This window comes from Sorghum bicolor, chromosome 5 (genome assembly GCF_000003195.3).
Source record: "Sorghum bicolor cultivar BTx623 chromosome 5, Sorghum_bicolor_NCBIv3, whole genome shotgun sequence".
Taxonomy (NCBI): domain Eukaryota; kingdom Viridiplantae; phylum Streptophyta; class Magnoliopsida; order Poales; family Poaceae; genus Sorghum; species Sorghum bicolor.
The window spans coordinates 9,333,931-9,347,584 of record NC_012874.2 but is presented as its reverse complement, the minus strand read 5'-3'; the positions used below and the strand labels follow the sequence as shown (position 1 = coordinate 9,347,584).

Here is a 13,654-nt window from a genome sequence, read left to right as displayed (position 1 = left end):
CTTCTATTAGGCTACAGGCTTAGTTCGCCTTTTGAAGTCTCTTTTTTTTTTCCAGCGTCTTATTATTGCCCTTTGCTAGTTTAGCTTTTTTTTTCCAGTTAAAGGCTACTTCGTTGTAATAATGAATGGTTGTGTGCAAAACTCTTGTAGAGGCTGGAATATAATTTATTCTTTTTTCTAAAATGTTATTAATTTGTCTGATAACTTCTTTTAAATTATCCATATCTAGGTACAAGATTATACTTGATTTGGGCTCTGCTTTGCTCTGTCTCCACCAGTGCTGCAACAAATGCATGGTCCATGGCGACATCAAGCCCAGAAATATAATGGTTGACGCCCCATACAAGAATTGTTTTCTCAACCGAGGCAACCGGCCTCTACCTAGGCCACATACACCCCTAGCCAGGTTGTGGCCACCATTAAAAGGCTGCCACCGGCCCAGGCCAGGCCACAACCTGCCACAACCAATCAGAGAGTCCTAGAGCAAAGATCGGTGTGTATTTTTTTTCTGGTGATAGAGCAAACAAAGCGAGATAGGTCATGCCGACAATGATTGGAAGTCGTCCTCCTTGACATATCTTTTTGCGAGGAGCTATCGACTTTTCCGAGTATAACAAGTTTTGGAGTTGGGATAACAATAGCTAGAGAGTGTTTTTTCTTTCTATCTTACCAAAAACCGAAATTGAGTGTGGGTTTCCAAAACTATTGGAGATGCTTTTATCTCCTAAGTCCTAAGTTCCTCCAAAAATCCTTTCTTTCTTGCCTCTTTTGTTGGATTTCATGAAAATCTTTGAGCGAGAGTTCTTTGGTATTCTTGACTAGTTTGTAGGTGCTATGATCTCATCAAGGGAACATATCTAGACTTGCCCTTCAACCGACTTCCCATGAGCACCTTCAACTCCCGCTTTTGTGTTTTACCAAGAAAACCTCAACTTGATAGATGATTGTTTTCAATTAGCAGTGGAACACTAATATTTTTTGAAAGATACTATGGGATTAGTTTCATAATGAGTTAGTTAAGGTGTGGAGTAACTTTTATAATGTTTGAAGTCATTTAGATCAATTTTGGATTTTTCTTTGGATGAGCTTGTTGTTTTCTATGCAAACCATTTTTTTGAAGAGCTAGCGACATGAGTATGACGGACATATATTAATAGAGAAGAAACAATTGCAAATAAAAAAACAACAACAACCTCACCAAGGAGGCAACAACAAAACCACTATCGCAGGAAACACAAAGCCCGTGATCCTTGAAAGCAATGGTTATCAAGTGACACTCTACAAGCCATAGAGCACAGGCGATGAAAATTAGTAGGGGAGTAGGTTTTCTATAGAGATGCTTACAAGGGGGAATGACATCCTTACATGTCGTCAACGCCAAATGGAGAAGCAAGGTTTTTTAAACCAAACTCCTATAGGGTAAGGGGGCCTCACGAGTCACGACAATGCCTCGAACAAGGAATGTGCCACCATAGACGTCATCATTCTTGTCCAAAGACAAAGGCCAAGTAGGGCATTCGCCCGATAACCCCCGACACCCAAGCCCAAATCAGTCACATCATGGATGACCACAGTCAACCGCAATCAGAAGGAGATTGTTGCGGCACCGGCAATGTCACAGGCATGCGGACCATTCTGTGCAAAACTAGCATGGCTACTTTCCAAATCTGGCCAGCCGGTATTGGTATCTTGCCCCTATTGAAGAGATTTTTGTTGGAGTTGTTTTCTATGATGTTATGAACCTATCAACAAAATTTCATGATTTTCAGATTCTGCTTTGCTGTAAACTATGATTTCATTAATTGGGCTGACCCTAGAAGGGTAGCCATATGGTCACATACATGGGCCTCATGGGCCTAATACTTATACTCCAACACCCCCCCAGTCTGGACTACCGACGCAGCCGAGTTTAAGACTGGACAAGAAGGAAAACACATAACACACAATACCCCCCGCAGCCACAACTAGCCACCGGTGACGTTGAGGCTGGAGCGAAACTCGGCGGAAGTCGAGGAAGGGAGGCCCTTGGTGAAGATGTCCGCAAACTGTGAGGTGGTCGGGACGTGGAGGACCCGGACGTCGCCGATGGCCACATGGTCGCGGACGAAGTGCAGGTCGATCTCCACATGCTTGGTCCGCTGGTGCTGCACAGGGTTGGTGGAGAGATAGACGGCGCTAACGTTGTCGCAGTAGACAAGCGAGCTCCTGGCGAGGGGGCGGTGAAGCTCAGCCAGGAGCTGGCGGAGCCAAGCGGCCTCGGCCACACCATTGGCAACGGCGCGGTACTTCGCCTCGGCACTGGAGCATGAGACCACCGGTTGTCTCTTGGACGACCACGAGATAAGGTTGCCGCCCAAGAAGACAGCGTAGCCGGAGGTGGACCTGCGGGTGTCCGGGCAGCCCGCCCAATAAGCGTCGGTGTAGACAACCAGCTCGGTAGAGGAGGACCGATCGAGGAGCAGCTCGTAGCCGAGAGTGCCATAGAGGTACCGGAGGAGCCTCTTCATAGCAGCAAGGTGGGGCTCCTGCAGAGCATGCATGTAGAGGCATAGTTGCTGCACGGCGTAGGTGATGTCAGGCCGTGTGAAGGTGAGGTACTGGAGCGTGCGAGCAAGACTCCGGTAGGCGGTAGAGTCCTCTAGCCCAAGCATCGGACCCTCTGCCTCTGACATCTTGCCCTAGGTATCGACCGGAGTAGAACAGAACTTGCAGTCAGTCATCCCTGCTCGCTCCAAAATGTCACAAGTGAACTGCCGCAGGTGGAGGAACAAGCCTGAAGGTCGGGGCTCAATAGTGAAACCGAGGAAGTGATGGAGCAGACCAAGATCCTTCATAGCAAATTCCTTCTGGAGAGTGGTAATGATGCACTGGAGCAGTGACTCGCTGCAGGCGGTGAGAACAATGTCATCTACATAGAGGACCAAGTAAGCAGTCTCACCCCCATGGTGGTATATGAACAGTGAGGTGTTGGACTTGGCCTCTGTGAACCCAAGAGTCTGCAGGAAGGTAGAGAACCTAGAATACCACGCCCGAGGCGCCTGCTTGAGACCATAGAGAGACTTGTGGAGCCGGTAGACCAAGTCAGGGCGAGAAGAATCCACGAAACCGACCAACTAACTGCAGTAGATTGTCTCAGTCAGAGTGCCATAGAGGAAGGCATTCTTGACATCCAGCTGATGCATAGGCCAGGAGCGCTCGAGAGCCACGGATAGTACGGTGCGAACGGTAGCTGGCTTCACCACTGGACTGAAGGTCTCATCGTAGTCAATGCCGGGCCGCTGAGTGAAGCCCCTGAGGACCCAACGAGCCTTGTAGCGCTCCAAGGAACCATCAGCACGCCGCTTGTGCGTCCAGATCCACTTGCCGGTGATGACGTTGGAGGCCGGCGGACGGGGCACCAGATCCTACGTATGGTTAGCGAGGAGGGCCGCGTACTCCTCTTCCATCGCATGGCACCAGTGAATATCTGACAAGGCCTCGCGGACGGAAGAGGGTACCGGAGAGATCCCCGTCTCGTAGGTGGCGGCGGTGAGGACCCGTGGCTGGGATGCCTGCCTCGTCACCATTGGGTGAGTGTGACGAGGATCCCGGTGAAGTAGAGGCGGGTGGTACACCGGCGGCTCGGCGCGAGAGCGCGTCGGGGCCGGAGGCGGCATGCACGGGTGCTCCGCCGGAGGTGGCGGGGTCGACGGCGGAGCGTGCACTGGCGACACCGGCTGTAGAGGCGGAGCCGGCTCTCGCCGCCGCTGGGAGATGAGGCCGAAGCGCCGAGGAGGAGGTGAGGGCGGGGCGTGCGGTCCCGCAATCGGGACGACGACTTCGGACACAACGGGAGGCAACACAGCCATAGGTAGCGGTGGAGGAAGCTCCGGGGCTGCCTCTACCGTGCCAGGTATAGGAGGAGGGTTCTGGCTCAAAGGACCACCAGGAAAGCGTGCCGGAGCAAGACCTACAGGATATAGTGGAAACGGTGGCGGAACCACCAGGTCAGTGGGAAAAAAGAAGCCTCCGCAGGGTCAGCAGGAGGTGTGGAGGTGGGGATGGTGGAGAAAGGGAATGCCGACTCGTCAAACACGACGTGGCGAGAGATGAGGACACGGCGAGAAGAGAGGTCCAAACAATGGTACCCCTTATGCTGAGGGGAGTAACCAAGGAAGATACAGAGAGTAGAACGGGGGGCGAGCTTATTAGTAGAAGTGGCGGATGTGTTGGGGTAACAAGCGCACCCAAACACACGAAGGTGATCGTAGCGAGGAGGGGTACCGAAAAGAGCGTGGTGTGGTGTGGGGGTAGGGGAAGCCGTGGAGGGCAAGCGGTTAAGGAGATAGGTGGCGGTGTGGAGGCTCTCAGCCCAGGAGCGAGCGAGAAGCGAGGCCTATAACAGAAGGGTGCACATGACATCGTTTGTGATGCGAATCATGCGCTCAGCCTTGCCGTTCTAAGGGGAGGTGTAGGGGCAAGACATGCGCAACTAGACACCACAGGAGAGGAAGAAGGAGCGAGCGGCGGTGTTATCAAACTCACGCCCGTTGTCACACTGCACGGCCTTGATGGTGAGGCCGAACTGGGTGGACACCCATGCAAAGAAGTGGCAAAGAGTGGTGAATGTATCGAACTTGGCATGCAAGGAAAAAGTCCAGGAGTAATGGGAGAAGTCATCAACCACCACCAAGTAGTACTTGTAGCCAGACATACTAAGTACAGGAGATGTCCACAGGTCACAATGGATAAGATCAAAGATGCGAGCCACATGTGAGGAGGAGGTCGGGAAAGGAAGTCTAACATGACGGTCCAACTGGCATGCATGACACAAATGCTCATCAGGAGTGCGGGGGCAAGGCATAGCGGAACTGCGATTGAGCTGTGTCAAAGCAGTGCTGCCAGGATGGCCAAGGCGACGGTGCCACGTAGTGGAGGAGGTGGTGGTGAAGGCAGATGCCGAAGGGGGGGGAATAGCAAAGGAGGTGCAGCTGAAACTGGGAAACGAAGGGCGTAGAGAGGCCCAGTGCTATCACAACAGAGAAGAGGACGCCGGGAAGCCAACTCCCGCACGGTGAGGCCAGAGGGGTCGGACTCAACCGAACAAGAGTTGTCAGTCGTGAAGCGACGAATAGAGAGGAGGTTGTGAACCATACCGGGAGCCATAAGAACATCAGAGATATGAAAGGAGCCATGGGAATTGACAGTGCCTACGGAGGAGATAGGAATGCATGTGCCATTAGTGACCATGATGGAAGAAGGACAAGAAGGGTGGGGAGGACTGATAGAAGAGAGGAGACTCGCATCGGGTGTGGTATGGAAGGTGGCGCCCGAGTCAGCGATCCAGTCAGGACTGACTGGTCGCAGCCCTGCGGCAGGAGGAGCCGCGGGCGGAGGTTTGGCGGTGGTGATGAATGAGTAAGCCGGTGGGGAAGGAGACGCAGCTCCTCTAGGCACGGCGGCCAGAGCGGCGGGGGCCATGGCCCGCGCACGTGGAGCCGCTGTGTCCGACAACAGAGGCGCCGATGACGTCGTGGTGAAGGGGGCCGGCCTGCCGTCGCCCCACATGGTCGACCACGGATGGCGGAAAGATGCCCAGGCCGCCGGGTCCCATCCGACAGGCCCGGACAAGGCACCCGGAGGTGGACGCCACAGAGGGGCTGAGAGACTCCCACCGCATCCACCGCGGCGGCGGCGATGGTGGCTGCCACGGCCCCCCAACCCCCGCTCAGCTCGGAGGGAGGAGGAGCAAGAGGAGACGAGGCTCTATCCGCCGCGGCAGCGGCCCGGTCAGCGGCGAGGGCGGCGACCGCCGCGGCTGCGTCAGCACGCGGCAAGTCCAGTCCGGCTGCGTCAGCCCGAGGCATGCCCAGTCCGGCAGCCACTGCAGCAGGCATGGCGGCGACGGCCGCGTCCCCGGAGCCGGAGGAGGTCGCCCCGACATCGTGCGTAGTTGCGCCGCCTCGGCGATCTTGCGAGCCAGGGCATCGGCTGCATGGCGCTCGCGCTCCCAAGCGAGGGCAGCCGCCCGCATGCGCGCATGGCCGTCTGCAGCAGCACCGCGGCCAGCGGTGAGGACAGTGGCGAGGGCGGAGTTTGGTGGAGGTGGTGGGGGAAAGGCAGCAGCTGCCATGGCGTTCTCGGCGGCCTGGACATAATCTGTAGGAGGAGCCGTGCCCGCCGCTGCCATGAGAAGGCGAGCAACAGCGACGGCACCGGCTGGAGGATTGGCGGCGCCGGCGTCCGGCACCCTGGCCAGCGCCTCGGCGTTCCGCGCCGCCTGCTGGGCCAGCGCTCCGGCGGCCAGGGTCCCGGCAGTGTGTGCGCCTGCGCTGGCGTCCAGGAGAGCCGCACCCGCGCCCAGGGGCGGCATGCCCACAGCTGCGCTCAGGGGCGGCGTGCCCACGCCCAGGGGCAGCGCGCCCGCGCCGGCTGGTGGTGGAGGAGGAGGGGCAGACATAGTAGGTTTTATAAACACAACCAACAATTGGACAAAACATGAAAAACATGCAAGCTAAAGTTTCATATCCTTTTCCAATAGTTCAGGTGATCAAACTGGAACATATTTCACTTGATAAAAGAAGCTTGATCACCGCTTACATAAACCTCAAAGTGTACATGATTCAGGAAATGCGGTTCATCATTGTGCATATATACAAACAACACAAACTTACAAGCTGAACAATTACTTAAAAAAACATGTCCTTTTGTAACCGATATATGGTCTAGTTACCAGAGTAAATTTATCACAAGTTTTAAACTTTTAATAAGCTCCATCCATCAAATGGAATGGATCTAACTTTCTGAATAGTCCAGCTGACTGGACAGCGGATCCTTCTTGGTCCTCGAATCTGAATCTTGTTCAAGCGCGCATAGTGAGTCAGGTGTAGCAGACACTAATGGGATTCCATCAGACTGAAGTTTCATTTCGTTATATAAATTACACAGGCCACAGGCGTGTACGTAATTGCAGAGGACATGTGCTAGTTTGCTCTATCTTCATCAGGGAGGACAAATAGTAACACGGTCTGGAAAACAGCGCAGGAAACAAAGGGTGACACAAAATCAATCAGCACAAAACACAAAATTATTATTTTTTTTAAAAAAGTTGCAAATCAGAACCAGTAGAGGGTAGAACGTACCAATGGTTTATTGGATAGATACTGCAGCATTCGCGTGTCCACCCTAATTTATACGCACATCAGGAATGTGAGAGACAAGTTGCCAGTCTGGGCCCACTCCTTGCTTGTAACGCCTAGCCAAGCCAGGGGAGAAACTGATGTGCAGTTCGCGGAGAGCAGTAAGCCGTTGTAAGGACTGAGGCAGACATTGAAGGGCATAACAATGCTGGATCTGCAGACTACGAAGTGCCGACAGCTGTCCAATGCACTCTGGCAGCACAGTCAGTGCAGGACATAATCCCAAGTTGAGCACTTGAAGGGAGGTGAGATGCTGAATCACGTCAGGCAGCTCCTTCATTTTGTCCCAACGACAAATTTGCAATGAGATAAGGGACGTAAGGTACTTTGCCGATTGTGGGAGGCTGTCAATCAGTGGGGTCACCAAGACATACAGGGATTGCAAGGAACACAGTTCGCCAAGCCACTCCGGAAGCATGCGAAGCCTCTTGCATTCCATTATCCACAACACCCTTAAGGAGGTGAGATTTCGAATGCTATCAGGTAATTGTTTCAGGTCATTGCAGCATTGAATATGCAAGACTTCAAGTTCAGTGTGGTTCTGCAGTAGTTCCCAGCTAGATGATGATCCCATCATGTTTCTTAGTTGTAGTTCCCTGATGCACGGCGCTGCAGACTGCACATTGCAGGATGACGAAGATTCATTGGCAGGTCGAGGAAGTAGACGAGAGAAGCTACATGGGGATAGCAGCTGCTCATTGCTTTCTTCAAAAGACAACGACAACAACGATGGTGGGAAGTACGGTTTCACATTCAATTTCGGGCAGCATGTAATGCAAACTTCAGACAGGACAGGAAAACACTGTTGTGCTTCTGATTCTTCCCCCTGAATTTCAAAACCACTTGTTGTAGTCCACAGCTCCTCTAAGTTAGCCATTCTGAGCAGATTCAGGGACTTCAGTGAAGCAAACACCAAAAGTCCGCATATATACTTCAAGTTATGAAATTCTTCTAGTGTCATTTTTGTTAGAGAAAGGAACGGACATAAACTGGCCTGCTTGAACACTGTACCAGCACAGCAAGAAGAGTCATTTTGCTTCGCCATCCAACTTGGCAAAATGGGGCTTCTGTAACCACATATTTTCAAGGACATAATTGTTGATGGTGGCTCAAGAGCATTAAGCACACACTGATCTTGTTCCACATCTGATACTAACTCTTCTTTGGTTTGACTTGAAGACCAGGACAACTCCAAACTCCATATATTCTTCCGCTTCAACATGGCCTTTTCTGCCTCACTTGGATCCTTTAGGTATTTAAGGTTGGTAATTTTCATATGACCACTTATCATATCAAGATTTTCAAGCTCTGAGATCCTCGCATCATCTCCACCACAACCAACAGCAAACGAGCCTAGATTTCTTAACCGGGTCAGTTGTCTAAGCCCTGATGGCATGCATTGTAGTTTGCTGCAACCCACTAGATTCAAAACCTCAAGATGTTTTAAGTTAATTATATCTTTAGGCAACTCAAGTAGCTCCTTGCAATTTTGAAGGTATATACACTCTAGAGTACCAATCGATGTAATCCATTGGGGTAGCACAGTAATTTTGGTTTCAGAAAGGTGAAGAGTACGAAGCTTCGGACAGGAAAATTTGCTTGGAAGGTCTTCGAGACCACGACAACCATGTAAGTTTACTGTCAGTAAGTTGCTTAACTCTCCATTGAATTGTAACAATAGTTGTTTCAGAGATGAACATCCGATTATATGAAGCACACTTAGTTTTCTCAATCTGCCTACAGAGCTTGGTATCTCTCTGAGCTTTCCACAGTAATTTAGTTGCAAGGATTGAAGATCTCGGCAGTTACCAATGGATTGAGGCAAAGTCTCGAGATCAGTAATACAATTAAATTCTAGAGTTTGTAGCTTCTTAAGTTCGCCAATAGACTTAGGTAATGTCACAAAACCTTTGCAACCAATAAGATGAAGTGACTGCAAGTTCCAACAGCCAGAGATAGCTTCTGGAAGTTCTGTGCAACTAACATTATGGATTTCCAAATATGCAAGATGTTCTAGCTTCAATACAAATAATGGAAATGGGGTATCAACTGCGTAGTCTAGAACAACACTGCGGACGTAGAAACTCTTCTTAACAAGATTATCAAATGATGGGTTACCTCCAGAGACATATACAGCACGCACCTTGTAAAATAGACCCCTTTCAACCTTCCCACTACAAGATGTTAATGATAAATATCTGCAATTTTGTGAACAGTCTGTAGTCATATTCTTCTGAAGAGATGTCACCACTTCGTTCCGTAAAATATACTGAGTAAGATCATGAATAAGGTCATGCATCTTGCAAGATACACTTCTTTGTGGCAAAGTTTCAACTGGATCCTGAAGAAAACCAGCTTTCATAAGGGAATCAAAGTATTCGCTTCCAATATCCTGTGCTAGCTCTTCCTTCTTCAACTTGATGAATCCATGGGCCATCCATTGTTCAATCAAGTAGCCTTTGTTGATTTTAGAACCTTTGGGGAATATAGAGCAAAATGTAAAGCACTGCTTTAGATGATCTTTCAAGTAAATGTAGCTTAGTTTCAAGGATGCGAACACTCGAGCTTCTATATTCTCTTCATCCCATAAATTACTCTCTCTTATCGCCCTCCAAGTATTTATTCCCCTCCTCTCACATAGTACGGATCCGAGAATTTTTATTGCTAGTGGCACCCCGCCACATTGCTTCACAATATCTTTTCCAACTTCAATAAAGTCATACCCTAAATCTTCCTCAATCCAACCACAACTCTTAAGAAAGAAGCTCCAACTTTCTTCCTCTGATAAGAATGCCAATTTGAATACAACCTTAGATTCCACTGCGTTCGCAACACTTTGATTACGGGTAGTTAGAAGAATCTTGCTTCCTGGTGCACCATTATCTAAGAGCACCATGAAATTTTCCCAATCATGCCTGTCCTCATGCCAAGCATCATCCAAGACAAGAAGGAATTTATTACCGCTCAATTTTTTTGAAATCACACGGAGCATGTGTTGTTGTGCGTGATGATCTGACCTATGGCCAATGATAGCTTCAAATAGTTTGCCTATAAGTTTGTCCCTGCAAAATTCTTGTGACACATGGATCCAGAATATTGTATCTTTGAAGTGCACCTTTATCTTGTCGTCATGGCAGATGTGTTGGGCCAATGTAGTTTTGCCAGAACCACCAAGACCAACTATAGAAACTATACGACCAGCATCTCCTTTTTTAGATTCCACAAGCTCTAACACGATTTCACTCTTCACATGATCCCTTGATGGTATTTTTGACTCTTTATTATTACTCAATAAGGACGGCTCCCTAGTTGTCTTGTTTTTGCTTTGTATTAGTTGATCCAAATGTAAATTATGTAGTACAGTGTTGGCATCACTTTTTTGCTTCACAATTGCATCAAATTCCACCTTGATTGCTTTGATCTTATGGGCCACCTTCCATCGAAACAGAAGCAACTTTGGTTTCCCACAAAAGCAGACAGCCATAGCATGCTTGTCATGGTCTCGATCTATCCTGTGTTTCTCATGTTTAAGGTATACTTCATCAAGTAAATCATAAATGTCATTAAGAAGATTTCTCAATTTCATCAACCATCGAAGCGATGGGTCACTATCTATTGCCCTGTCACTAAGCATCGACAGCCAACTCGTAATTTCTGCATGTACACCCTGGAGCTCAGAGAGATCTTTTTTCACACCAGTTATGGCAGCAAACTCACTTGATATCATTGAACCTAGCTTGTTTCCTACAACTTTGGACAGTCCAGATACTAAAGCAGCCTCCATTGCACTCATATTTGAAAGGCTGTATTGTGTGACAAAGCCCTGTGGATGAAATTTCCCAACAATTATATCAAGTGTTGCAAGTCAAAACTAATATAGTGGACATGCATAGCAACATTAATTTTTAACTCTATAATCAAATAATGAATTGGCCTGAGCTGTCTGGATGTCATATTGTTTTTTACATCCCAACTTAGTTGAGAAAAGGGTCCTATGCCATTTTTGCAGAGCCATATGTGATATCTTTTATGAGGAAACTAAAAATAATGGTTTGGATGTTGGTGTTTGCTCTGTTTGGTCGACCCTCTAGACTATACAGAATTTCTGATCGATAACTGATGTAAAGTGTAAAGATAGTTTGGGTGCTGGTCCATGCTCTCTGTCCAGAGCCTCTAGATTAAGCAATTTCATGCCATATGACTACCAGCCAAATATTAAAGAGAATGCATACTAGAGGATACACACTGAAGGAGGAATGAAAGAAATAAGCTGCATACAAATTACCTCTGCCGATAGCTGCAGCAAGAGCAACAGACGTATGACACTTGTGCTTATTACCACGTATGTAGTACTCTAATTGTGGCACTCACTGAGAAGCCAGGGAAAAAAACTCAACCTGGTTAGGGAAAAATATAATCAGGGAATAAAATATGAAGATATTTTTGCAGAATGAATCAGAGCATGTACCTAGAATTAAAGCTCCCATCAAGATGGCACTGTCTTGCACCCAGTCATCAAAACAGGATAGCTTTGGTGGTCCAGTATGCAGAGTTCCAGAATGCAGACAGTAGGAGGTCCTGGTAGTGTTTTTGGTACCTCCAGTTTCAGTGCTTCCGGGTCAGCTATCCTTGCCTAACAGCACAAAGTGTAGTGGGACAATATTTCTCAGGATTCATAGCATGAACGGGACACGTGCAACTACTCAGAGTGGAGACTGATGCAATCAAGGAAGTGGGAAAAAAAGCCACCATGAAAGTTCCTTGCCAACCAAAATTGAAACCATTGCCGTCAAATGGACCCAAAAGTTGAAAATTGGGCCAAACAGGATTTGCTCATTTGGAAACTACACGAGGAGAGAAGATAGATTTCACGAAGTGATGCAAACAAAGTGAACACAACCACTATATCTGTGCGATTGTGTGACCAAGTTGCTGAACTCCCTGGTGCTCTCCTATATATAGACGTTATAGTGATGCATAGGATTACAGGACAGGCGTGAACTTCCAGATGCCAGGCCAGCAGCGGTCGAGAACGCACGCAGCTACGCATGGCTTGTCTGCCAGAATGTGCAGTCTGACACGATCCCTCGTCTAGGCTGCCATTTCCTCGACCTTACCGTCCTTGGGCTTTCCGTCGAACAAGTGGTGTGCGACTATGCTGCCTGCGCATGTGTGGAGGATACGACAAATGATCTGAGCCAAAGAACACGGAGGAAAGAGCGAGGAGACAATCACAAAGGATATTCTGGACGCTTCACCTCACCACACTGGTCGAGATCGCCGTTGTCCCAACTCCCCGGTGGCCGGCGACGCCTGGAAGAGAAAGAACGCACCACCGTACGCGCCAGACTGCTGAGGGCTGAGGCAGTGAGGCCCACCTTTTCTTTTCTTAGGGCTCGTTTAGATAAAAAAACTTTTTGGATTTTGGCACTGTAGCACTTTTATTTTTATTTGACAAACATTTTTGAATCATAGATCTAGGCTTAAAAAAATTCGTCTCGTGATTTACAGATAAACTGTACAATTAGTTATCTTTTTTATCTATATTTAATCTTTTATGTATGTGCCGTAAGATTCATGTAATGAAGAATCTTGTAAAGTTTTGGGTTTTTGGGCGCATCTAAACAAGACCTTAAAGGAATAGGAAATTCTTTCTGAAATCTGAATGGACAACGGAGGTGCCAGCAGCGGATCCCAGAACAGAGTAACAACATCTCCAAGAGTTTTTATTAAAGCTCTCTAAATCATTGTTTTAAAAAAACTCTCTAAATCATTATTTAGAGAAAATTTGAAGAAATCAAACAAAAAAACTGTCCGTTAACAAATTCAATTTATGAGCACTCTAGAGAGTCATCTTCACTCTCTGTCTTTAATTAGTTAGGTAACAAGAAATTCCAAAATATAGGATAGCAATATTTAGAGGTCTAGTTAGAGAAATTGTTGGACAATATATATTTACAATGGTCTATAGAACACCTCTAAATTTTTTTTCTCGAATACGCAGGAGAACTGCGTATCATTGTATTAATAGAAGGAAAAAGGAACCGTACAGAGACTCAGCACTCAAACACAAACTCTCTCACACACAAAGACACACACACACGCAAGGACACAAACTAAACCCCACTCACAAAACTGACAGAAAAGAAACGCCTGAGGCAAGGAAATGACCTGACCGGGGCCCCCAAAAGCCCCTCCCTAACCGACACCCCGAGCTGGGTTCAAGGACAGCCCCTTGGCCCCAGACAACGACCAAAGCAGAGCTTCCTCCCGAGCAAGAGTCAGAGCTGTGGACAGATTTGGGGTGGCTCCATTGAAGACACAATCATTTCGATGCTTCCAGATGGTCCAGGCGCCTAAGATGATAAGAGAATTCAAACCTTTTCGCCCATCTCCGCTGCGGGGCAAGATCTGCCAGCCCATAGCCTTGCAGGATAATAAACCAAAACTGTCTTGCAAACACACACCCAATAAGA

At 48.3% G+C, this 13,654-nt stretch overlaps 2 protein-coding genes across 5 annotated transcripts; both read right to left on the bottom strand.

Moving 5' to 3' along the window:
- LOC110435863 (uncharacterized mitochondrial protein AtMg00810-like) lies at window positions 1,965–2,672 on the bottom strand. The gene has a single exon (XM_021461946.1). The coding sequence runs from the start codon at window positions 2,670–2,672 to the stop codon at window positions 1,965–1,967; it is 708 nt and encodes a 235-aa protein (XP_021317621.1).
- LOC8076753 (disease resistance protein RGA2) lies at window positions 6,485–12,538 on the bottom strand. 4 transcript variants are annotated; one of them, XM_021461676.1, is made up of 6 exons: window positions 12,437–12,538; window positions 11,928–12,340; window positions 11,647–11,811; window positions 11,464–11,575; window positions 7,122–11,001; window positions 6,485–7,007 (listed from the first exon to the last, which is right to left on the bottom strand). In XM_021461676.1, exon 5 carries the CDS (start codon window positions 10,969–10,971, stop codon window positions 7,165–7,167), a length of 3,807 nt encoding a protein of 1,268 aa, XP_021317351.1. In that variant the 5' UTR covers window positions 10,972–11,001; window positions 11,464–11,575; window positions 11,647–11,811; window positions 11,928–12,340; window positions 12,437–12,538; the 3' UTR covers window positions 6,485–7,007; window positions 7,122–7,164. The 4 variants fall into 4 exon arrangements, with proteins under 4 accessions (XP_021317351.1, XP_002449185.1, XP_021317350.1 ...); XM_002449140.2 differs by having other exon boundaries at window positions 11,464–11,548; window positions 11,647–12,340; XM_021461675.1 differs by having other exon boundaries at window positions 11,647–12,340; window positions 12,442–12,538.